The following is a 26,689-nucleotide window of genomic DNA, read 5'->3' as shown; positions in this document are numbered from 1 at the left end:
CTCAGCACATTAACATCCAAAAGTCTCTCTTTCGCACGCCTGTCAATTAACACATAATCCAATAACGCTCTCTGGCCATCTCTCCTACTTACATAAGTATACTTATGTATATCTCGCTTTTTAAACCAGGTATTCCCAATCATCAGTCCTTTTTCAGCACATAAATCTACAAGCTCTTCACCATTTCCATTTACAACACTGAAAACCCCATGTATACCAATTATTCCCTCAACTGCCACATTACTCACCTTTGCATTCAAATCACCCATCACTATAACCCGGTCTCGTGCATCAAAACCACTAACACACTCATTCAGCTGCTCCCAAAACACTTGCCTCTCATGATCTTTCTTCTCATGCCCAGGTGCATATGCACCAATAATCACCCACCTCTCTCCATCAAGTTTCAGTTTTACCCATATTAATCGAGAATTTACTTTCTTACACTCTATCACATACTCCCACAACTCCTGTTTCAGGAGTATTGCTACTCCTTCCCTTGCTCTTGTCCTCTCACTAAGCCCTGACTTTACTCCCCAGACATTCCCAAACCACTCTTCCCCTTTACCCTTGAGCTTCGTTTCACTCAGAGCCAAAATATCCAGGTTCCTTTCCTCAAACATACTACCTATCTCTCCTTTTTTCACATCTTGGTTACATCCACACACATTTAGGCACCCCACTCTGAGCCTTCGAGATATATATATATATATATATATATATATATATATATATATATATATATATATATATATATATATATATATATATATATATATATATATATATATATATATATATATATATATTATATATATATATATATATATATATATATATATATATATATATATATATATATATATATATATATATATATATATATATATATATATATATATATATATATATATATATATATATATATATATATATATATATATATATATATGGGAAAAGGTGAAAACAAAGGATGTAAGGGGAGTGGGGGAGGAATGAGATGTATTTAGTGAAGCAGTGATGGCTTGCGCAAAAGATGCTTCTAGCATGAGAAGCTTGGGAGTTGGGTTGATTAGAAAGTGTCATGAGTGGTATGATGAAGAAGTAACATTATTAGTGAAAGAGAAGAGAGGCATTTGGATACTTTTTACAGGGAAAAGATGGAAATGACTGGGATATGTATAAAAGAAAGAGGCAGAAGCTCAAGAGAAAGGTGCAAGAGGTGAAAAAGAGGGCAAATGAGAGTTGGGGTGAGAGAGTATCATTAAATTTTAGGGAGAATAAAAAGATGTTCTGGAAGGAGGTAAATAAAGTGCGTAAGACAAGGGAGCAAATGGGAACTTCAGTGAAGGGGGTGATGGGGTGATAACAAGTAGTGGTGATGTGAGAAGGAGATGGAGTGAGTATTTTGAAGGTTTCTTGAATGTGTTTGATGATAGAGTGGCAGATATAGTGTGTTTTGGTAGAGGTGGTGTGCAAAGTGAGAGGGTTAGGGAAAATGATTTGGTAAACAGAGAAGAGGTAGGAAAAGCTTTACGAAAGATGAAAGCCGGCAAGGCAGTAGGTTTGGATGGTATTGCAGTGGAGTTTATTATAAAAGGGGGTGACTGTATTGTTGACTGGTTGGTAAGGTTATTTAATGTATGTGTGATTCATGGTGAGGTGCCTGAGGATTGGCGGAATGCTTGCATAGTGCCATTGCACAAAAGCAAAGGGGATAAGAGTGACTGCTAAAATCAGCTTGTTGTAAAAGCTTGTTGAGTATTCCTGGTAAATTATATGGGAGGGTATTGATTGAGGGGGTGAAGGCATGTACAGAGCATCAGACCGGGGATGAGCAGTGTGGTTTCAGAAGAGGTAGGGGATGTGTGGATCAGGTGTTTGCTTTGAAGAATGTATGTGAGAAATACTTAGAAAAGTAAATGGACTTGTATGTACAATTTATGGATCTGAAGAAGGCATATGATATAGTTGATAGAGATGCTCTGTGGAAGGTACTAAGAATATATGATTTGGGGGGCAAGATGTTAGAAGCGGTGAAAAGTTTTTATCGAGGATGTCAAGCATGTGCACGTGTAGGAAGAGAGGAAAGTGATTGGTTCTCAGTGAATGTAGGTTTGCGGCATGGGTGTGTGATGTCTCCATGGTTGTTTAATTTGTTTATGGATGGGTTTGTTATGGAGGTGAATGCAAGAATTTTGGAAAGATGTGAATGTATGCAGTCCGTTGGGGATGAGAAAGCTTGGGAAGTGAGTCAGTTGTTGTTCGCTGATAATACAGCGCTGGTGGCAGATTCATGTGAGAAACTACAGAAGCTGGTGACTGAGTTTAGTAAAGTGTGGGAAGGAAGAAAATTATGAGTAGATGTGAATAAGAGCAAGGTTATTAGGTACAGTAGGGTTGAGGGTCAAGTCAATTGGGAGGTATGTTTGAATTGAGAAAAACTGGAAGAAGTAAAGTGTTTTAGATATCTGGGAGTTGATCTGGCAGCGGGTGGAACCATGGAAGCGGAAGTGAATCATAGGGTGGGGGAGGGGTCGAAAATCCGGGGAGCCTTGAAGAATGTGTGGAAGTCGAGAACATCATCTTCGAAAGCAAAAATGGCTATGTTTAAAGGAATAGTGGTTCCAAAAATGCTGTATGGTTGCGAGGCGTGGGCTATGGATAGACATGTACGGAGGAGGGTGGATGTGCTGGAAATGAGATGTTTGAGGAAAATATGTGGTGTGAGGATGTTTGATCGAGTAAATAATATAAGGGTAAGAGACATGTGTGGAAATAAAAAGAGCGTCGTTGAGAGAGCAGACGAGGGTGTTTTGAAATGGTTTGGGCACATGAAGAGAATGAGTGAGGAAAGACTGACCAAGAGGATATATGTGGTGGAGGTGGAGGGAACAAGGAGAAGTAGGAGACCAAATTGGAGGTGGAAAGATGGAGTGAAAAAGATTTTCAGTGATCGGGGACTGAACATGCAGGAGGGTGAAAGGTGTGCAAGGAATAGAGTGAATTGGATCGATTTGGTATAACGGGATCGACGTGATGTCAATGGATTGAATTAGGGCATGTGAAACGTTTGGGGAAAACCATGGAAAGTTCTGTGGGGCCTGGATATGGAAAGGGAGCTGTGGTTTCGGGCATTATTACATGACAGCTAGAGACTGAATGTGAACGAATGGAGCCTTTATTGTCTTTTCTCAGCGTTACCTGGCACACATGAAGGGGGAAGGAGATATTATTCCACGTGTGGCGAGGTGGCGATGGGAATAAATAAAGGCAGACAGTATAAAATATGTACATGTGTATATATGTATATATCAGTGTGTGTATATATATATGTGTACATTGAGATGTATAGTTATGTATATTTGCGTGTGTGGACGTGTATGTATCTACATGTGTATGGGGGTGGGTTGGGCCATTTCCTTCTTCTGTTTCCTTGCGCTACCTCGTAAACGCGGCAGACAGCGACATAGCAAAATATATAAATATAAATAATATCTATAAATGTATATATATGTATGTATATATATATATATATATATATATATATATATATATATATATATATATATATATATATATATATATATATATATATATATATATATATATATATATATATATATATATATATATATATAAATATATATATATATATATATATATATATATATATATATATATATATATATATATATATATATATATATATTTATATATATATATATATATATATATATATATATATATATATATATATATATATATATATATATATATATATTATATATATATATATATATATATATATATATATATATATATATATATATATATATATATATATATATATATATATATATATATATATATTATATATATATATATATATATATATATATATATATATATATATATATATATATATATATATATATATATATATATATATATATATATATATATATATATATATATATATATTTTTTTTTTTTTTTTTTTTTTTTTGCTTTGTCGCTGTCTCCCGCGTTTGCGAGGTAGCGCAAGGAAACAGACGAAAGAAATGGCCCAACCCACCCCCATACACATGTATATACATACGTCAACACACGCAAAATATACATACCTACACAGATTTCAATGGTTTACCCCAGACGCTCCACATGCCCCGATTCAATCCACTGACAGCATGTCAACCCCGGTATACCACATCGCTCCAATTCACTCTATTCCTTGCCCTCCTTTCACCCTCCTGCATGTTCAGGCCCCTATCACACAAAATCTTTTTCACTCCATCTTTCCACATCCAATTTGGTCTCCCTCTTCTCCTCGTTCCCTCCACCTCCGACACATATATCCTCTTGGTCAATCTTTCCTCACTCATTCTCTCCAAGTGACAAAACCATTTCAAAACACCCTCTTCTGCTCTCTCAACCACGCTCTTTTTATTTCCACACATCTCTCTTACATTTACGTTACTTACTCGATCAAACCACCTCACACCACACATTGTCCTCAAACATCTCATTTCCAGCACATCCATCCTCCTGCGCACAACTCTATCCATAGCCCACGCCTCGCAACCATACAACATTTCTGGAACCACTATTCCTTCAAACATACACATTTTTGCTTTCCGAGATAATGTTCTCGACTTCCAGACATTCTTCAAGGCTCCCAGAATTTTCGCCCACTCCCCCACCCTATGATCCACCTCCGCATCCATGGTTCCATCCGCTGCCAGATCCACTCCCAGATATCTAAAACACTTCACTTCCTGCAGGTTTTCTCCATTCAAACTCACCTCCCAATTGACTTGACCCTCAACCCTACTGTACCTAATAACCTTGCTCTTATTCACATTTACTCTTAACTTTCTTCTTCCACACACTTTACCAAACTCAGTCACCAGCTTCTGCAGTTTCTCACATGAATCAGCCACCATCGCTGTATCATCAGCGAACAACAACTAACTCACTTCCCAAGCTCTCTCATCCCCAACAGACTTCATACTTGCCCCTCTTTCCAAAACTCTTGCATTTACCTCCCTAACAACCACATCCATAAACAAATTAAACAACCATGGAGACATCACACACCCCTGCCGCAAACCTACATTCACTGAGAACCAATCACTTTCCTCTCTTCCTACACGTACACAATTTGAAGGGCGCAAATGGGGAGGTGATAACAAGTAGTGGTGATGTGAGGAGATGGAGTGAGTATTTTGAAGGTTTGTTGAATGTGTTTGATGATAGAGTGGCAGATATAGGGTGTTTTGGTCGAGGTGGTGTGCAAAGTGAGATGGTTAGGGAAAATGATTTGGTAAACAGAGAAGAGGTAGTGAAAGCTTTGCGGAAGATGAAAGCCGGCAAGGCAGCAGGTTTGGATGGTATTGCAGTGGAATTTATTAAAAAAGTGGGTGACTGTATTGTTGACTGGTTGGTAAGGTTATTTAATGTATGTATTACTCATGGTGAGGTGCCTGAGGATTGGCGGAATGCGTGCATAGTGCCATTGTACAAAGGCAAAGGGGATAAGAGTGAGTGCTCAAATTACAGAGGTATAAGTTTGTTGAGTATTCCTGGTAAATTATATGGGAGGGTATTGATTGAGAGGGTGAAGGCATGTACAGAGCATCAGATTGGGGAAGAGCAGTGTGGTTTCAGAAGTGGTAGAAGATGTGTGGATCAGGTGTTTGCTTTGAAGAATGTATGTGAGAAATACTTAGAAAAGCAAATGGATTTGTATGTAGCATTTATGGATCTGGAGAAGGCATATGATAGAGTTGATAGAGATGCTCTGTGGAAGGTATTAAGAATATATGGTGTGGGAGGAAAGTTGTTAGAAGCAGTGAAAAGTTTTTATCGAGGATATATATATATATATATATATATATATATATATATATATATATATATATATATATATATATATTTTTTTTTTTTTTTTTATACTTTGTCGCTCTCTCCCGCGTTTGCGAGGTAGCGCAAGGAAACCGACGAAAGAAATGGCCCAACCCCCCCCCCCCCCATACACATGTATATACATACGTCCACACACGCAAATATACATACGCAAATATACATACCTACACAGCTTTCCATGGTTTAGAGGTTAGTATATGCCATTTTGTCAAAACCAATGGAACCTAAATGCCATAAAAGATTTATAAGAGCTATTAACACCTTAAAAAAGACAAGGATATACATATTACTAAAGGATATAAGGCTAACACCGTTGTGATTTTAGACAAAAGTAACTCTCTATCTAAAGTGAATGATCTTTTATATGATGACACAACATATTGTAAACTCAGTAAAAATCCCTTAGAATCAGTTAATTCCCATTCCAATCAAGAAAAGAGTCTTTGTTTAAAGGTAATGGTTCTCTTATCAAATGTTTGTCACATTTGTCCCCTTCATTGTCATATATGTATGGACTTATCAAAACACATAAACAGAATTTTCCAGCAAGACCTATAGTGAGTTCAGTAGGCTCCATCACATATAAAGTGTCAAAATGGTTAGTTTCCTTATTAAGCCGTTTAGTGGGCAAGGTATCAAATTCTAATATCATGAACAATGTAGATTTAGTCAAAAAGCTAAACAATATCGATGTTAATTTTGATTTCAAGCTAGTTAGCTTTGATGTTTCCTCACTTTTCACAAAAGTTCCTGTTGATGATCTTTTAGAATATATATCTCATGTCTTGGATGATATTCATTTACCGTTTCAAAGTCTGTTTTCACTGAACTGATAAAATTGTGTATAGAAGACTGTATTTCAATTCAATGGAGATCATTATGCTCAAAAATTTGGTATGACAATGGGTAACCCTCTTTCACCTGTACTAAGTAATCATTATATGGAATTTTTTGAAACATAATTACTAAATGATATCTTACCTTCTAAGCAATTTGGTACAGGTATGTAGATGATGTTCTTTGTGTTTTGCCAAAAAATGTAAATTTACAAATATTTATACCCTTACTTAACAATTTAGTACCTTCCAACAAATTTACATTGGAAAATGAAAATAATGGCATGTTACCATTCTTAGCTTACATGATCAATAGGCAAAGAAACAAATTTATGTATAGCATATACAGAAAGCCTACCAATGTATGATCATATATCCATAATTACTCATCTTAACATGACAGAGTTAAATCATCATCAATTCAAACTATGTTCCTAAGGGCATTACGTAGTTGCAGCCCAGATTTCATTGATGATGAGTTTGAGAAGATATATTCCATTTGATCTACGTTAAAGTACCCTAGATGTTTCATTCATAAATCCCTTAAGTTAGCAAAGAAATCATTTTATAGAGTTGAGACCAAACCTACCATTGACACTAAGAATCTTTTGGATATCCCTTTTAATAACAATTTTACCTTACTTCCCATGTTGCTTAAATCCTTTAATGTAAATGTTGCCTTCAGCAACAATAATACTATAAAGAATATCTTAACCAAGAGTTAAAAATTCTCCTGGATGCATCAATAAAGTGCCATGTAGAAACTGTGATAACTTTTATGTTGGGCAGAATATTAAGGATCTTTCTGTTAGACTTAAGCAACATAAATATAGTATAAGAACGGGACAATAATCAAATATCTTGTTTAATCACATTAAAAACTAAATCATTGTTTTGGCTGGAGTAATGCCACCTCAGTTATTATCTCTATCCCTATTAAAAAGAGGGATATACATAAGTATACGCATGTAAGTAGGAGAGATGGCCTGAGAGCGTTATTGATTACATGTTGATTGATAGGCGCGCGAAAGAGAGACTTTTGGATGTGAATGTGCTGAGAGGTGCAACTGGAGGGAAGTCTGATCATTTTTGTGGAGGCGAAGGATAAGAGATTTGTAGAGGTTTTCAGAAAAGAAGAGAGAATATTGGGGTGAAATGAGTGATAGGAGTAAGTGAGCTTGGGAAGGAGACTTGTGTGAGGAAGTACCAGGAGAGACTGAGTACTAAATGGGAAAAGGTGAGAACAAAGGACGTAAGGTGAGTGGTGGAGGAATTGGATGTATTTAGGGAAGCAGTGATAGCTTGCGCAAAAGATGCACGTGCCATGAGAAGCGTAGAAGGTGGGCAGATTAGAAAGGGTAGTGAGTGGTGGGAGAACTATGGAAGCATTCCTTAAAAATCCTCAGGCACCTCACCATGAGTTATACATACATTAAATAACCTTACCAACCAGTCAAGAACACAGTCACCACATTTTTTCATAATTTCCATTGTAATGCCATCCAAACCCGCTGCCTTTCCAGCTTTCATCTTCCGCAAAACTTTTATTACCTCTTCTCTGTTTACCAAATCATTCTCCCTAACCCTCTTACCTTCCACACCTCAACCAAAACTTCCTATATCTGCCACTCTGTCATCAAACACATTCAACAAACCTTCAAAATACTCACTCCATCTCCCTCTCAAATCTCCAATACTTGTTATCACCTCCCTATTAGCCCCTTTCACTGATGTTCCCATTTGTTCCCTTGTCTTAGGCACTATATTTACCTCCTTCCAAAACATCTTTTTATTCTCCCTAAAATCTAATAATACTCTCTCACCAAAACTCTTATTTGTCCTCTTTTTCACCTCTTACACCTTTTTCTCTTGACCTGCAGCCTCTTTCTATTATACATCTCCCAGTCATTTGAATTGTTTCCCTGCAAAAATCGTCCAAATGCCTCTCTCTTCTCTTTCACTAATAATCTTACTTCTTCATCCCAACACTCACTACCCTTTCTAATCTGCCCATCTCCCACGCTTCTCTTGCCACAAGCATCTTTTGCACAAGCCATCACTGTTTCCCTATATATATCCCATTCCTCCCCCACTCCTTTCACGTCCTTTGTTCTCACCTTTTTCCATTCTGTACTCAGTCTCTCCTGGTACTTCTTCACACAAGTCTCCTTCCCAAGTTCACTTGCTCTCATCAATATTTTCACCCCAAGAGTCTCTCTTCTTTTCTGAAACTTCTACAAGTCTTCACCTTCGCCTCCACAAGATAATGATCAGACATCCCTCCAGTTGCACCTCTCAGCACTTTAACACCCAAAAGTCTCTACATAGCGCGCTTATCAATTAACACGTAATCCAAAATCGCTCTCTGGCCATCTCTCCTGCTTAGATACGTATACTTATCTACATCTCTTATTTTAAACCAGATATTCCCAATCACCAGTCCTCTTTCAGCGCGCAAATCTACAAGCTCTTCACCATTTCCGTTTACAACACTGAACACCCCATGTACACCAATTATTTCCTCAACTGTCACATTACTCACCTTTGTATTTAAATCACCCATCACTATAGCCTGGTCTCGTGCATCAAAACCATATCCTTATTAATAACCATATCCTCAGTAATACCCACGTCCTCAGTAATAACCATATCCACAGTAATAACCATATCCACAGTAATAACCATATCCTCAGTAATACCCACGTCCTCAGTAATAACCATATCCACAGTAATAACCATATCCACAGTAATAACCATATCCACAGTAATAACCATATCCACAGTAATAACCATATCCACAGTAATAACCATATCCTCAGTAATACCCACGTCCTCAGTAATAACCATATCCACAGTAATAACTATATCCACAGTAATAACCATATCCACAGTAATAATCATGTCCTCAGTAATAACTATGCCCTCAGTAATAACTATATCCTCCTTTATAACAATGTCCTCAGTAATAACCATGTCCTCAGTGATTCCGGTCACCTTACAAGTTTCTCTCTTAATTTCATGTTACATCCTCTGGTTGCTCCTCCTCTACATGTCTCGAAGAATTATTATGTGTCCACTTGCGTGTCCGCTTATATCTAATGATATAGTTTGTTAACATTGTAACAAAGGAAGGTTGTGTCATATATGTTTCCCATGTTTGATCAAGACTTGAAGCATCGTTGTCTTTGTTCAATCTTTAAGGCCATAGATTGTTGTTGGTTCGACCATTATGGATCGTGTCCTGTAGATCCCCAGAACTGATGCAGTTCACCGCCGAGAAGCTCACAGGTCAGAGCCAGCACACTGACGACCATCCCGGCACACACAACCGCAAACATACCCTGGAATGTTGGACATCAACTTTATACCAGAGAGAGAGAGAGAGAGAGAGAGAGAGAGAGAGAGAGAGAGAGAGAGAGAGAGAGAGAGAGAGAGAGAGAGAGCAGCAGCAGTCCATTCAGGGTATATCATGTACATATACAGTGACATAAAGCGTCGTATACATAGGATAACGTTTTATACAACGTAGATATAACATGATTATACGTCATGATGACATTTCACATAATATAGATATAACATCATTATACGTCATGATGATTTGATGACACTTCATGTGGATATCTTGACATATAACGCTTAACAGTGAACGCTGTGGCACATTACCCAGAGGTTATACAATGAGAGTGAGGTGTTGACGGTGATCTTAGTGGGAGAATACACACATGAGGTGGAATTTGGGATCGCTGTTTCCATCCAGTGGTCGTATATACCTGATTCCCTCAGAGACTCGATTCTGTGGGGAATACATGAAGTAGACAGTCTGGTGACCGTAATACTGGACTCCGCTTCTTCTCGTGCATATATCATTACTGTGGTGGACAGGTCAAGATATTGAGCAAAATTGCGAAGTACAACTAACTAGAAACAAACACCTTAGCTATTACCATAGGATTTGTAAACCACAAGGATAAGTACAGTGTTCCTATGTATATTGATCAGTATGGTTTGTCTTCATGGTAGTAACGTTGTTTTAAATAATATTATATGTGATGAAATTTTGATAGTGTAATGCTGCGTTCCTCATCATTTCAAGATACTTGAATAAGGTATTTACTTATATTTCTCATTGTGCATAGCTTCATGCACTAGACATAGTGTCATATGGTAGTAACAATAAAAGCTATTATATAATCAGTTATGTCACAGAAATATATGAGGTATATATGACTATGAATACATAATTAACCTCACAGAACACATGTTATATGACGTATTTGTGTATGAATTCACATCATATTTTCTTAGCAAGCAGACTGTCCAAAGATAGCACAGACCCGCCATCATCACCATCACAGTAGCCACTATGAGCAAACACAGGGGCAACCTCGAGCCAAACCTGCCACTGATGACTGGCACCAGAGGACTGTTCTTCTGGCCAACCATAGCAAACATGAAGGGCAGGAACACCTCCCGAGATGCGTAGAAATCACAGTGTCCTAATGGAAACAAAAGTAATTTATCTCATTTGGTTTTATGGAGAACGCGTTGATGGCCATTAATTTATATATTGTTTACGTAATGTTAGTAAATGTTCACATACACACCAAATCACAATGAACCTTTCGTTATGAACAGCAGAAATGACCTATGCAAATTATAATCCAAAGATTAGTAGCAATTGTATCTGCAAAACAGAGACTAATGTTAGGATTAATATAGGGAAACTGTGTTCACTGAATCATTACCTCTCTCTCCTCAGAACTAATGCAGAGGAAAAGGATAGAAAATAGGTTGTCAGAAATGTCTCGAGATGCGATCTGAGATGTAATAATTCGAGATCCAGACAGATTTTATGTCTCCCAAACTTCATGATTTTACTCGAGGATGTGACACTTGCCAGATGAGTATCGTTCATGTCATTATAGGTGGAGTCTTGTACCAAGAATCTTTTTCTGTATATTCACGTATATGTTCCTCTGATTGTTAGAAAGAAGAAGTATGGAAGTCTATGATCCTGAGAGCTTGTGAATAATGATCAAGCAATATAGATAATTTGATAAGTGGGGGTAGTAAAAACACTGAAAAAAGAGAAAAAGATCAACCAATAATTATAAAAGGTAGCAGAAGAGGACGAAAGAGAATGTGGATGAGATTGAATTGGCATGAATGAGTGACTGGGTGAGAAAGAGGATAACATAAAGGAGTGTCTGGGTGACAGGGTAACTAGCATGGAGTGTGTGGAGTTGTGTAAGAATAATAACATGAGCAAGAAATGGCTGCACTGGTTACCTTGGATGAATAATACAATAGTAGTGGACGAGGAGAGTCACCGCTGGTCGCAAGCAGCATAAATCACTGATTAGTACACCTGGTGAATCGACCATTGTACTCTCATGTACCAACTGGATATTTATGAATTAGAGAAATGACTACAAACTTTGCAAATGTTCTTTAATAGGAAGTAAAACCATAGTTATTGGCTGACATGAATGACTGAGTGATGTATGTTATTGGTAACATAATGATTACATCCTGATAAAATGATTAATGTAGTGATTCAGCAACTGGAAAATGTTACTTCTTTTTGAAGTCTGTAACGTGGACGCAATTTGTAGTAATGGCAGCTGATATGTATGGTTCACAAAACATTTTACCATTATTCCATTTTGGAGGTAAAACTGACGTATTCCCATATACACTCATTTTCAGTCTTAGTAGGGAGTTCCGCAAGGGAACATGGTTGTAGCAGAGGATGCCAGTTGTTCTCGGTACGAACCATGGCACTCAAAGTCAGGGGAAATCTGGTCGATTTTGAGTTAGTCAGTCTAGACTGAAGACCTCTGGGTCATCGTAAAGACTGTCTTGCCTTACATGTGGACAGCTATATCACATTATAGACATCAAGGTTCGGTTAATGCCAGAGACTTTCCTGCGGTATTAAGATCCAGCGAGACACAGTGATCTACCTGTTCGTGAGAAGTCTTGAGCCATGAGGACCCTCCCGTATAGGTCCTCAGCGATCAGGACGTGGCTGCCCTGGCGCACTAGCGTCTCCATGCTGGCTGGGAACTGTGTGCTTCTCACGTACTGGATCCGTCCCACATTCTCGGAGTCAGCGATCTCTCGGAAGATGCCAGAATTAACAGACTTGAAAAAGGATAAAGTTACAAACAAATGACTGCTTCAAAACTCAACGTAAATACATATTTATACAAACACACACACACACACACACACACACACACACACACACACACACACACACACACACACACACACACATACATATATATATATATATATATATATATATATATATATATATATATATATATATATATATATCCGCTGGGAGTGGATCTGGCAGCGGATGGAACCATGGAAGCGGAAGTGGATCATAGGGTGGGGGAGGGGGCGAAAATTCTGGGGGCCTTGAAGAATGTGTGGAAGTCAAGAACATTATCTCGGAAAGCAAAAATGGGTATGTTTGAAGGAATAGTGGTTCCAACAATGTTGTATGGTTGCGAGGCGTGGGCTATGGATAGAGTTGTGCGCAGGAGGATGGATGTGCTGGAAATGAGATGTTTGAGGACAATGTGTGGTGTGAGGTGGTTTGATCGAGTGAGTAACGTAAGGGTAAGAGAGATGTGTGGAAATAAAAAGAGCGTGGTTGAGAGAGCAGAAGAGGGTGTTTTGAAGTGGTTTGGGCACATGGAGAGAATGAGTGAGGAAAGATTGACCAAGAGGATATATGTGTCGGAGGTGGAGGGAACGAGGAGAAGAGGGAGACCAAATTGGAGGTGGAAAGATGGAGTGAAAAAGATTTTTTGTGATCGGGGCCTGAACATGCAGGAGGGTGAAAGGAGGGCAAGGAATAGAGTGAATTGGAGCGATGTGGTATACCGGGGTTGACGTGCTGTCAGTGGATTGAATCAAGGCATGTGAAGCGTCTGGGGTAAACCATGGAAAGCTGTGTAGGTATGTATATTTGCGTGTGTGGATGTATGTATATACATGTGTATGGGGGGGGTTGGGCCATTTCTTTCAGCTGTTTCCTTGCGCTACCTCGCAAACGCGGGAGACACACGACAAAAAAAAAAAAAGAAAAAAAAAAAAAATATATATATATATATATATATATATATATATATATATATATATATATATATATCCCTGGGGATAGGGGAGAAAGAATACTTCCCACGTATTCCCTGCGTGTCGTAGAAGGCGACTAAAAGGGAAGGAAGCCGGGGGCTGAAAATCCTCCCCTCTCGTTTTTTTTTTTTTTTTTTTTTAATTTTCCAAAAGACGGAACAGAGATGAGGTCCAGGTGAGGATATTCCCTCAGAGGCCCAGTCCTCTGTTCTTAACGCTACCTCGCTATCGCGGGAAATAGCGAATAGTATGAAAAAAAAAAAAAAAAAAAAAATATATATATATATATATATATATATATATATATATATATATATATATATATATATATATATATATATATATATATGGATTTGTATGTAGCATTTATGGATCTGGAGAAGGCATATCATAGAGTTGATAGAGATGCTCTGTGGAAGGTATTAAGAATATATGGTGTGGGAGGCAAGTTGTTAGAAGCAGTGAAAAGTTTTTATCGAGAATGTAAGGCATGTGTACGTGTAGAAAGAGAGGAAAGTGATTGGTTTTCAGTGAATGTAGGTTTGCGGCAGGGGTGTGTGATGTCTCCATGGTTGTTTAATTTGTTTATGGATGGGGTTGTTAGGGAGGTGAATGCAAGAGTTTTGGAAAGAGGGGCAAGTATGAAGCCTGTTGGGGATGAGAGAGCTTGGGAAGTGAGTCAGTTGTTGTTCGCTGATGATACATCGCTGGTGGCTGATTCATGTGAGAAACTGCAGAAGCTGGTGACTGAGTTTGGTAAAGTGTGTGAAAGAAGAAAGTTAAGAGTAAATGTGAATAAGAGCAAGGTTGATAGGTACAGTAGGGTTGAGGGTCAAGTCAATTGGGAGGTGAGTTTGAATGGAGAAAAACTGGAGGAAGTGAAGTGTTTTAGATATCTGGGAGTGGATCTGGCAGCGGATGGAACCATGGAAGCGGAAGTGGATCATAGGGTGGGGAAGGGGGCGAAAATTCTGGGAGCCTTGAAGAATGTGTGGAAGTCGAGAACATTATCTTGGAAAGCAAAAATGGGTATGTTTGAAGGAATAGTGGTTCCAACAATGTTGTATGGTTGCGAGGCGTGGGCTATGAGTAGAGTTGTGCGCAGGAGGATGAATGTGCTGGAAATGAGATGTTTGAGGACAATGTGTGGTGTGAGGTGGTTTGATCGAGTAAGTAACGTAAGGGTAAGAGAGATGTGTGGAAATAAAAAGAGCGTGGTTGAGAGAGCAGGAGAGGGTGTTTTGAAATGGTTCGGGCACATGGAGAGAATGAGTGAGGAAAGATTGACCAAGAGAATATATGTGTCGGAGGTGGAGGGAACGAGGAGAAGAGGGAGACCAAATTGGAGGTGGAAAGATGGAGTGAAAAAGATTTTGTGTGATCGGGGCCTGAACATGCAGGAGGGTGAAAGGAGGGCAAGGAATAGAGTGAATTGGAGCGATGTGGTATATCGGGGTTGACGTGGTGTCAGTGGATTGAATCAAGGCATGTGAAGCGTCTGGGGTAAACCATGGAAAGTTGTGTAGGTATGTATATTTGCGTGTGTGGACGTATGTATATACATGTGTATGGGGGTGGGTTGGGCCATTTCTTTCGTCTGTTTCCTTGCGCTACCTCGCAAACGCGGGAGACAGCGACAAAGCAAAAAAAAAAAAAAAATATATATATATATATATATATATATATATATTTATATATATATATATATATATATATATATATATATATATATATATATATATATATATATATTTATATATATATATATATATATATATATATATATATATATATATATATATATATATATATATATATATATATATATGTATATATATCTTTGTTGCTAAAAGTAATTACAATAGCCCAATAACAGTTGTCTCCTAATGGTATTTTGTCAGCATGAAGCCAAAAGAATTACAAAAAACAGCTGTAATAAGATATAATTAACCTAAATTTTTTGTTTTATACATGATTTCCAGAGCACTACCGTTGCACTGTATCTAATACAGGCTGAAAATACATGACGATTAACATATAATGACATCAGAAGAAATATTTTTCACTGTTACAAGAAACACGTGCTGTCATATTTTTTGGTAATGGGATTCAAATAGATCTTTATACCAGAACTATGTCTGAAATAATCTTCCCCTTCATATATTTTAAGCTGGGCTTAACCTTCTGAAAATGGCTACAATCAGTTGTAAAACATTTGCTCAAAGTGAATGATATAAAAACTACAACTTTACAATACTCACTGTAACTGCACTTTCTTCACTTGGAGTGTAGAAAATTTGATATATCATGTGATTCATGTTCAGTGCAACTGCACAATGTTCAATATAATTGTTAGTTCACACAAGGAGCAAAATAATCACTACATGTACTTCATTACACATCAATAAAATGTTCACCATATTCACCAAAAAGTCATGATAATCATCATAAATGAAGAGGGAAAGAAGAAAATAAGGACAAGGAAGAACACAGTGATGAGAAGACAATGAATGAAGGTAGGTGGTGAAGCAATTTCAATGGCCAAGGTAATGGGAAGAAGAAGAAGCAGCTGCAATATTAGTAATAATGACAGCAGAAGTTGTTCTATTGCAATAAAATAATGCTTGAGTAATTAGTAGCACATGGAATAGCTAAGCTCGAAACAGCAATAACACAAGAGGAAAAAGAAAAATCATATACTGAGGATGAACAGAAAAAGCAGAATGATAATGCAGGATGAAAAATGACCCTCAAAGAAAAATGTGATAATTCACCATCAATATGCAATGAGGGATGTAACCCTATAATCCTCCACAGTAAATTGAAAAAAAGGAGTCACTGGCATAAACATAATCAATAAAGATTTCAGAGTATGTTAAGCAGCTTCTAAGTAACGTAATACTTTGAGATAGTTTGGGCATGTGGAAAGAATGCAAGACTGGGAGTTTACAAGGACAATGTATGATAGTACAATTAAAGGGGTTAATTATTGTTAGGACACGTATCCTTGATAGCTTTGACATGCAGTGATCTTAGTAGCTCAGATTGATTGACAATTTTTGCAGGAGAACGCAGTACATAGTGGTTGATTCACTTTGATAATTGTAATTTCAAGAAATGGAATATATCAGATTTTGGGTTAATATCATGAGTGTAGAGTTGTGAAAGGCATGCATGGAATAGAGTGAATTGGAACAATGTGGTATGTTGGAGTTGACATACTGTCAATGGAATGAACCAGGGCATATGAAGCATCCTGGGTGGGCCGTGGAGGGGTCTGTGGGGTCTAGTTGTGGGTGGGAGCTGTGATTTGATTGCATTACACATGACACAAAGAGAATGGATGTCAGTGGATTATGTCTTTCTTTGTATGTTCCTGGCACTACCTTGCTAATGTGGGAAACTGTGATCAAGTATGAAAAAAGATATGCATTTTATGACAACCAGTCTAAGATTGATCAGCATCATGAACTCTTTACTGCACAATATTTTTTTTTTCAGATGATTTGACAGGCAAATTATGTGTTGAAAGAGTAGTTAATGTTTTCATGTAATGTTCTTTAGCTTATAGTATTTTACAAAATTTTGAAGTGTTTTTGTCTCATTTCTTATGTCATTGTATTTGCAAAAATGAAGACTGTTCCTTTAATGCAGTAAATATTTGAGGAGCTTGTTAGTCGCTGTTTCCCGCGTCAGCGAACTGGTGCCAGGAAACAGACGAAGAATGGCCCATCCACTCATATGCACACACATATATATATATATATATATATATATATATATTTTTATTATTATTATACTTTGTCGCTGTCTCCCGCGTTTGCGAGGTAGCGCAAGGAAACAGACGAAAGAAAAGGCCCAATCCCCCCCATACACATGTATATACATACGTCCACACACGCAAATATACATACCTACACAGCTTTCCATGGTTTACCCCAGACGCTTCACATGCCTTGATTCAATCCACTGACAGCACGTCAACCCCGGTATACCACATCGCTCCAATTCACTCTATTCCTTGCCCTCCTTTCACCCTCCTGCATGTTCAGGCCCCGATCACACAAAATCTTTTTCACTCCATCTTTCCACCTCCAATTTGGTCTCCCTCTTCTCCTTTCTCCCTCCACATCCGACACATATATCCTCTTGGTCAATCTTTCCTCACTCATCCTCTCCATGTGCCCAAACCACTTCAAAACACCCTCTTCTGCTCTCTCAACCACGCTCTTTTTATTTCCACACATCTCTCTTACCCTTACGTTACTCAATCGATCAAACCACCTCACACCACACATTGTCCTCGAACATCTCATTTCCAGCACATCCATCCTCCTGCGCACAACTCTATCCATAGTCCACGCCTCGCAACCATACAACATTGTTGGAACCACTATTCCTTCAAACATACCCATTTTTGCTTTCCGAGATAATGTTCTCGACTTCCACACATTCTTCAAGGCCCCCAGAATTTTCGCCCCCTCCCCCACCCTATGATCCACTTCCGCTTCCATGGTTCCATCCGCTGCCAGATCCACTCCCAGATATCTAAAACACTTCACTTCCTCCAGTTTTTCTCCATTCAAACTCACGTCCCAATTGACTTGACCCTCAACCCTACTGTACCTAATAACCTTGCTCTTATTCACATTTACTCTTAACTTTCTTCTTCCACACACTTTACCAAACTCAGTCACCAGCTTCTGCAGTTTCTCACATGAATCAGCCACCAGCGCTGTATCATCAGCGAACAACAACTGACTCACTTCCCAAGCTCTCTCATCCCCAACACACTTCATACTTGCCCCTCTTTCCAAAACTCTTGCATTTACCTCCCTAACAACCCCATCCATAAACAAATTAAACAACCATGGAGACATCACACACCCCTGCCGCAAACCTACATTAACTGAGAACCAATCACTTTCCTCTCTTCCTACACGTACACATGCCTTACATCCTCGATAAAAACTTTTCACTGCTTCTAACAACTTTCCTCCCACACCATATATTCTTAATACCTTCCACAGAGAATCTCTATCAACTCTATCATATGCCTTCTCCAGATCCATAAATGCTACATACAAATCCATTTGCTTTTCTAAGTATTTCTCACATACATTCTTCAAAGCAAACACCTGATCCACACATCCTCTACCACTTCTGAAACCACACTGCTCTTCCCCAATCTGATGCTCTGTACATGCCTTCACCCTCTCAATCAATACCCTCCCATATAATTTACCAGGAATACTCAACAAACTTATACCTCTGTAATTTGAGCACTCACTCTTATCCCCTTTGCCTTTGTACAATGGCACTATGCACGCATTCCGCCAATCCTCAGGCACCTCACCATGAGTCATACATACATTAAATAACCTTACCAACCAGTCACAATACAGTCACCCCCTTTTTTAATAAATTCCACTGCAATACCATCCAAACCTGCTGCCTTGCCCGCTTTCATCTTCCGCAAAGCTTTCACTACCTCTTCTCTGTTTACCAAATCATTTTCCCTAACCCTGTCACTTTGCACACCACCTCGACCAAAACACCCTATATCTGCCACTCTATCATCAAACACATTCAACAAACCTTCAAAATACTCACTCCATCTCCTTCTCACATCACCGCTACTTGTTATCACCTCCCCATTTGCGCCCTTCACTGAAGTTCCCATTTGCTCCCTTGTCTTACGCACTTTATTTACCTCCTTCCAGAATATCTTTTTATTCTCCCTAAAATTTAATGATACTCTCTCACCCCAACTCTCATTTGCCCTTTTTTTCACCTCTTGCACCTTTCTCTTGACCTCCTGTCTCTTTCTTTTATACATCTCCCACTCAATTGCATTTTTTCCCTGCAAAAATCGTCCAAATGCCTCTTTCTTCTCTTTCACTAATACTCTTACTTCTTCATCCCACCACTCACTACCCTTTCTAATCAACCCACCTCCCACTCTTCTCATGCCACAAGCATCTTTTGCGCAATCCATCACTGATTCCCTAAATACATCCCATTCCTCCCCCACTCCCCTTGCTTCCATTGTTCTCACCTTTTTCCATTCTGTACTCAGTCTCTCCTGGTACTTCCTCACACAGGTCTCCTTCTCAAGCTCACTTACTCTCACCACCCTCTTCACCCCAACATTCACTCTTCTTTTCTGATAACCCATACAAATCTTCACCTTAGCCTCCACAAAATAATGATCAGACATCCCTCCAGTTGCACCTCTCAGCACATTAACATCCAAAAGTCTCTCTTTCGCACGCCTGTCAATTAACACGTAATCCAATAACGCTCTCTGGCCATCTCTCCTACTTACATACGTATACTTATGTATATCTCGCTTTTTAAACCAGGTATTCCCAATCATCAGTCCTTTTTCAGCACATAAATCTACAAGCTCTTCACCATTTCCATTTACAACACTGAACACCCCATGTATACCAATTATTCCCTCAACTGCCACATTACTCACCTTTGCATTCAAATCACCCATCACTATAACCCGGTCTCGTGCATCAAAACCACTAACACACTCATTCAGCTGCTCCCAAAACACTTGCCTCTCTTGATCTTTATTCTCATGCCCAGGTGCATATTCACCAATAATCACCCACCTCTCTCCATCAACTTTCAGTTTTACCCATATTAATCGAGAATTTACTTTCTTACACTCTATCACATACTCACACAACTCCTGTTTCAGGAGTATTGCTACTCCTTCCCTTGCTCTTGTCCTCTCACTAACCCCTGACTTTACTCCCCAGACATTCCCAAACCACTCTTCCCCTTTACCCTTGAGCTTCGTTTCACTCAGAGCCAAAACATCCAGGTTCCTTTCCTCAAACATACTACCTATCTCTCCTTTTTTCACATCTTGGTTACATCCACACACATTTAGGCACCCCACTCTGAGCCTTCGAGGAGGATGAGCACTCCCCGCGTGACTCCTTCTTCTGTTTCCCATTTTAGAAAGTTAATACAAGGAGGGGAGGATTTCTGGCCCCCCCGCTCCCGTCCCCTCCAGTCGCCTTCTACGACACGCGAGGAATACGTGGGAAGTATTCTTTCACCCCTATCCCCAGGGATAATATACATATATTTATACATATACACATACACCCACATACACATACATACGCACATATACACACACACACACATACATATATATACATATGAAAAATGTAAGAAACAATTTAGAAAACTGAAACTTCTAGCTTGAAATGAATGAAAAAAATGAATGTCACATAATGGTTCAACCTCTGGCTATGGAAAAAAGGAAATGTATAATTTATTTACACAAACGTCAATAGCAGTTCTCATCAATTTAACCACTGTATTAATAAGCTTCAATGTCTAAGCTACATTTTTCTCCAATTTCACTATTTTCCTTCACTTTTTCAATTGTGTCTGAAGGTTCTACTTCAAGAGTGATATATATATATATATATATATATATATATATATATATATATATATATATATATATATATATATATATATATATATATATATATATATATATATATATATATATATATATATATATATATATATATATATATGTACATATATATATATATATATATATATATATATATATATATATATATATATATATATATATATATATATATATATATATATATATATATATATATATATATATATATATATATATGTACATATATATATATATATATATATATATATATATATATATATATATATATATATATATATATATATATATATATATATATATATATATATATATATATATATATAAATATATATATATGTGAGGAAGTACCAGGAGAGACTGAGTACAGAATGGAAAAAGGTGAGAACAATGGAAGTAAGGGGAGTGGGGGAGGAATGGGATGTATTTAGGGAATCATTGATGGATTGCGTAAAAGATGCTTGTGGCATGAGAAGAGTGGGAGGTGGGTTGATTAGAAAGGGTAGTGAGTGGTGGGATGAAGAAGTAAGAGTATTAGTGAAAGAGAAGACAGAGGCATTTGGACGATTTTTGCGGGGAAAAAATGCAGTTGAGTGGGAGACGTATAAAAGAAAGAGACAGGAGGTAGAGAGAAAGGTGCAAGAGGTGAAAAAATGGGCAAATGAGAGTTGGGGTGAGAGAGTATCAATAAATTTTAGGGAGAATAAAAAGATGTTCTGGAAGGAGGTAAATAAAGTGCGTAAGACAAGGGAGCAAATGGGAACTTCAGTGAAGGGCGCAAATGGGGAGGTGATAACAAGTAGTGGTGATGTGAGAAGGATATGGAGTGAGTATTTTGAAGGTTTGTTGAATGTGTTTGATGATAGAGTGGCAGATATAGGGTGTTTTGGTCGAGGTGGTGTGCAAAGTGAGAGGGTTAGGGAAAATGATTTGGTAAACAGCGAAGAGGTAGTAAAAGCTTTGCGGAAGATGAAAGCCGGCAAGGCAGCAGGTTTGGATGGTATTGCAGTGGAATTTATTAAAAAAGGGGGTGACTGTATTGTTGACTGGTTGGTAAGGTTATTTAATGTATGTATGACTCACGGTGAGGTGCCTGAGGATTGGCGGAATGCTTGCATAGTGCTATTGTACAAAGGCAAAGGGGATAAGAGTGAGTGCTCAAATTACAGAGGTGTAAGTTTGTTGAGTATTCCTGGTAAATTATATGGGAGGGTATTGATTGAGAGGGTGAAAGCAAGTACAGAGCATCAGATTGGGGAAGAGCAGTGTGGTTTCAGAAGTGGCAGAGGATGTGTGGATCAGGTGTTTGCTTTGAAGAATGTATGTGAGAAATACTTAGGAAAGCAAATGGATTTGTATGTAGCATTTATGGATCTGGAGAAGGCATATGATAGAGTTGATAGAGATGCTCTGTGGAAGGTATTAAGAATATATGGTGTGGGAGGCAAGTTGTTAGAAGCAGTGAAAAGTTTTTATCGAGGATGTAAGGCATGTGTACGTGTAGGAAGAGAGGAAAGTGATTGGTTCTCACTGAGTGTAGGTTTGCGGCAGGTGTGTGTGATGTCTCCATGGTTGTTTAATTTGCTTATGGATGGGGTTGTTAGGGAGGTGAATGCAAGAGTTTTGGAAAGAGGGGCAAGTATGAAGTCTGTTGGGGATGAGAGAGCTTGGGAAGTGAGTCAGTTGTATACAGCGCCGGTGGCTGATTCATGTGAGAAACTGCAGAAGCTGGTGACTGAGTTTGGTAAAGTGTGTGAAAGAAGAAAGTTAAAAGTAAATGTCAATAAGAGCAAGGTTATTAGATACAGTAGGGTTGAGGGTCAAGTCAATTGGGAGGTACGTTTGAATGGAGAAAAACTGGAGGAAGTGAAGTGTTTTAGATATCTGGGAGTGGATCTGGCAGCGGATGGAACCATGGAAGCGGAAATGGATCATAGGGTGGTTGAGGGGGCGAAAATTCTGCGAGCCTTGAAGAATGTGTGGATGTCGAGAACATTATCTCGGAAAGCAAAAATGAGTATGTTTGAAGGAATACTGGTTCCAACAATGTTGTATGGTTGCGAGGCGTGGGCTATGGATAGAGTTTTGCGCAGGAGGATGGATGTGCTGGAAATGAGATGTTTGAGGACAATGTGTGGTGTGAGGTGGTTTGATCGAGTAAGTAACGTAAGGGTAAGAGAGATGTGTGGAAATAAAAAGAGCGTGGTTGAGAGAGCAGAAGAGGGTGTTTTGAAATGGTTTATGCACTTGGCGAGAATGAGTGAGGAAAGATTGACCAAGAGCATATATATGTCGGAGGTGGAGGGAACGAGGAGAAGAGGGAGACCAAATTGGAGGTGGAAAGATGGAGTGAAAAAGATTTTGTGTGATCGGGGCCTGAACATGCAGGAGGGTGAAAGGAGGGCAAGGAATAGAGTGAATTGGAGCGATGTGGTATACCGGGGTTGACGTGCTGACAGTGGATTAAATCAGGGCATGTGAAGCGTCTGGGGTAAACCATGGAAAGCTGTGTAGGTATGTATATTTTGCGTGTGTGGAAGTATGTATATACATGTGTATGGGGGTGGGTTGGGCCATTTCTTTCGTCTGTTTCCTTGCGCTACCTCGCAAACGCGGGAGACAGCGACAAAGCAAAAAAAAAAAAAAATATATATATATATATATATATAGATAGATAGATAGATAGATATGCATGTACAGAGCATCAGATTGGGGAAGAGCAGTGTGGTTTCAGAAGTGGTAGAGGATATGTGGATCAGGTGTTTGCTTTGAAGAATGTATATGAGAAATACTTAGTAAAGCAAATGGATTTGTATGTAGCATTTAATCTGGAGAAGGCATATAATAGAATTGATATAGATGCTCTGTGGAAGGTATTAAGAATATATCTTATGGGAGGCAAGTTGTTAGAAGCAGTGAAAAGTTTTTATCGAGGATGTAAGGCATGTGTACGTGTAGGAAGAGAGGAAAGTGATTGGTTCTCAGTGAATGTAGGTTTGCGGCAGGGGTCTGTGATGTCTCCATGGTTTTTTAATTTGTTTATGGATGAGGTTGTTAGGGAGGTAAATGCAAGAGTTTTGGAAAGAAGGGCAAGTATGAAGTCTGTTGTGGATGAGAGAGCTTGGGAAGTGAGTCAGTTGTTGTTCGCTGATATTACAGCGCTGGTGGCTGATTCATGTGAGAAACTGCAGAAGCCGGTGACTGAGTTTGGTAAAGTGTGTGAAAGAAAAAAGTTAAGAGTAAATGTGAATAAGAGCAAGGTTATTAGGTACAGTAGGGTTGAGGGTCAAGTCAATTGGGAGGTAAGTTTGAATGTAGCAAAACTGGAGGATGTGAAGTGTTTTAGATATCTGGGAGTCTATCTGGCAGCGGATGAAACCATGGAAGCGGAAGTAGATCTTAGGATGCGGGAGGGGGCGAAAATCCTGGGAGCCTTGAAGAATGTTTGGAAGTCGAGAACATTATCTCGGAAAGCATAAATGGGTATGTTTGAAGGAATACTGATTCCAACAATGTTGTATGGTTGCGAGGCGTGGGCTATGGATAGAGTTGTGCGCAGGAGGATGGATGTGCTTGAAATGAGATGTTTGAGGACAATGTGTGGTGTGAGGTGGTTTGATCGAGTGAGTAACGTGAGGGTAAGAGAGATGTGTGGAAATAAAAAGAGCGTGGTTGAGAGAGCAGAAGAGGGTGTTTTGAAGTGGTTTGGGCACATGGAGAGAATGAGTGAGGAAAGATTAACCAAGAGGATATATATGTCGGAGGTGGAGGGAACGAGGAGAAGAGGGAGACCAAATTGGAGGTGGAAAGATGGAGTGAAAAAGATTTTGTGTGATCGGGGCCTGAACATGCAGGAGTGTGAAAGGAGGGCGAGGAATAGAGTGAATTGGAGCGATGTGGTATACCGGGTTTGACGTGCTGTTAGTGGATTGAATCAAGGCATCTGAAGCGTCTGGGGTAAACCATGGAAAGCTGTGTAGGTATGTATATTTGCGTGTGTGGACGTATGTATATACATGTGTATGGGGGGTTTGGGCCATTTCTTTCGTCTGTTTCCTTGCGCGACCTCGCAAACGCGGGAGACAGCGACAAAGCAAAAAAAAAAAAAAAGTATAAAAGTATAAAGTATAAAGAAAAAAAGATATATATGAAGTATGTATATGAGAAATACTTAGAAAAGCAAATGGATTTGTATGTAGCATTTATGGATCTGGAGAAGGCATATGATAGAGTTGATAGAGATGCTCTGTGGAAGGTATTAACAATATATGGTGTGGGAGGCAAGTTGTTAGAAGCAGTGAAAAGTTTTTATCGAGGATGTAAGGCATGTGTACGTGTAGGAAGAGAGGAAAGTGATTGGTTCTCAGTGAATGTAGGTTTGCGGCAGTGGTGTGTGATGTCTCCATGGTTGTTTAATTTGTTTATGGATGGGGTTGTTAGGGAGGTGAATGCAAGAGTTTTGGAAAGAAGGGCAAGTATGAAGTCTGTTGGGGATGAGAGAGCTTGGGAAGTGAGTCAGTTGTTGTTCGCTGATGATACAGCGCTGGTGGCTGATTCATGTGAGAAACTGCAGAAGCTGGTGACTGAGTTTGGTAAAGTGTGTGAAAGAAGAAAGTTAAGAGTAAATGTGAATAAGAGAAAGGTTATTAGGTACAGTAGGGTTGAGGGTCAAGTCAATTGGGAGGTGAGTTTGAATGGAGAAAAACTGGAGGAAGTGAAGTGTTTTAGATATCTGGGAGTGGATCTGGCAGCGGATGGAAACATGGAAGCGGAAGTGGATCATAGGGTGGGGGAGGGGGCGAAAATTCTGGGGGCCTTGAAGAATGTGTGGAAGTCGAGAACATTATCTCGGAAACCAAAAATGGGTATATTTGAAGGAAAAGTGGTTCCAACAATGTTGTATGGTCGCGAGGCGTAGACTATGGATAAAGTTGTGCTCAGGAGGATGGATGTGCTGGAAATGAGATGTTTGAGGACAATGTGTGGTGTGAGGTGGTTTGATCGAGTAAGTAACGTAAGGGTAAGAGAGATGTGTGGAAATAAAAAGAGAGTGGTTGAGAGAGTAGAAGAGGGTGTTTTGAAATGGTTTTGTCACATGGAGAGAATGAGTGAGGAAAGATTGACCAAGAGGATATATGTGTCGGAGGTGGAGGGAACGAGGAGAAGAGGGAGACCAAATTGGAGGTGGAAAGATGGAGTGAAAAAGATTTTTTGTGATCGGGGCCTGAACATGTAGGAGGGAGAAAGGAGGGCAAGGAATAGAGTGAATTGGAGCGATGTGGTATACCGGGGTT

At 38.8% G+C, this 26,689-nt stretch overlaps 1 protein-coding gene across 1 annotated transcript in view; it reads right to left on the bottom strand.

Moving 5' to 3' along the window:
• Positions 1-9,990: 9,990 nt before the first annotated feature.
• Positions 9,991-26,689, bottom strand: part of LOC139753934 (probable glutamate receptor) — a 469,637-nt gene continuing 452,938 nt past the window's right edge. The window contains 4 exon segments of the mRNA XM_071670893.1: positions 9,991-10,104; positions 10,430-10,559; positions 11,163-11,262; positions 12,733-12,913. Of these exon segments, the coding sequence (XP_071526994.1) occupies positions 9,991-10,104; positions 10,430-10,559; positions 11,163-11,262; positions 12,733-12,913 (525 nt within the window).

Source organism: Panulirus ornatus, chromosome 16 (genome assembly GCF_036320965.1).
Source record: "Panulirus ornatus isolate Po-2019 chromosome 16, ASM3632096v1, whole genome shotgun sequence".
NCBI classification, from domain to species: Eukaryota; Metazoa; Arthropoda; class Malacostraca; order Decapoda; family Palinuridae; genus Panulirus; species Panulirus ornatus.
This window is presented reverse-complemented; position numbering and strand designations above follow the sequence as displayed.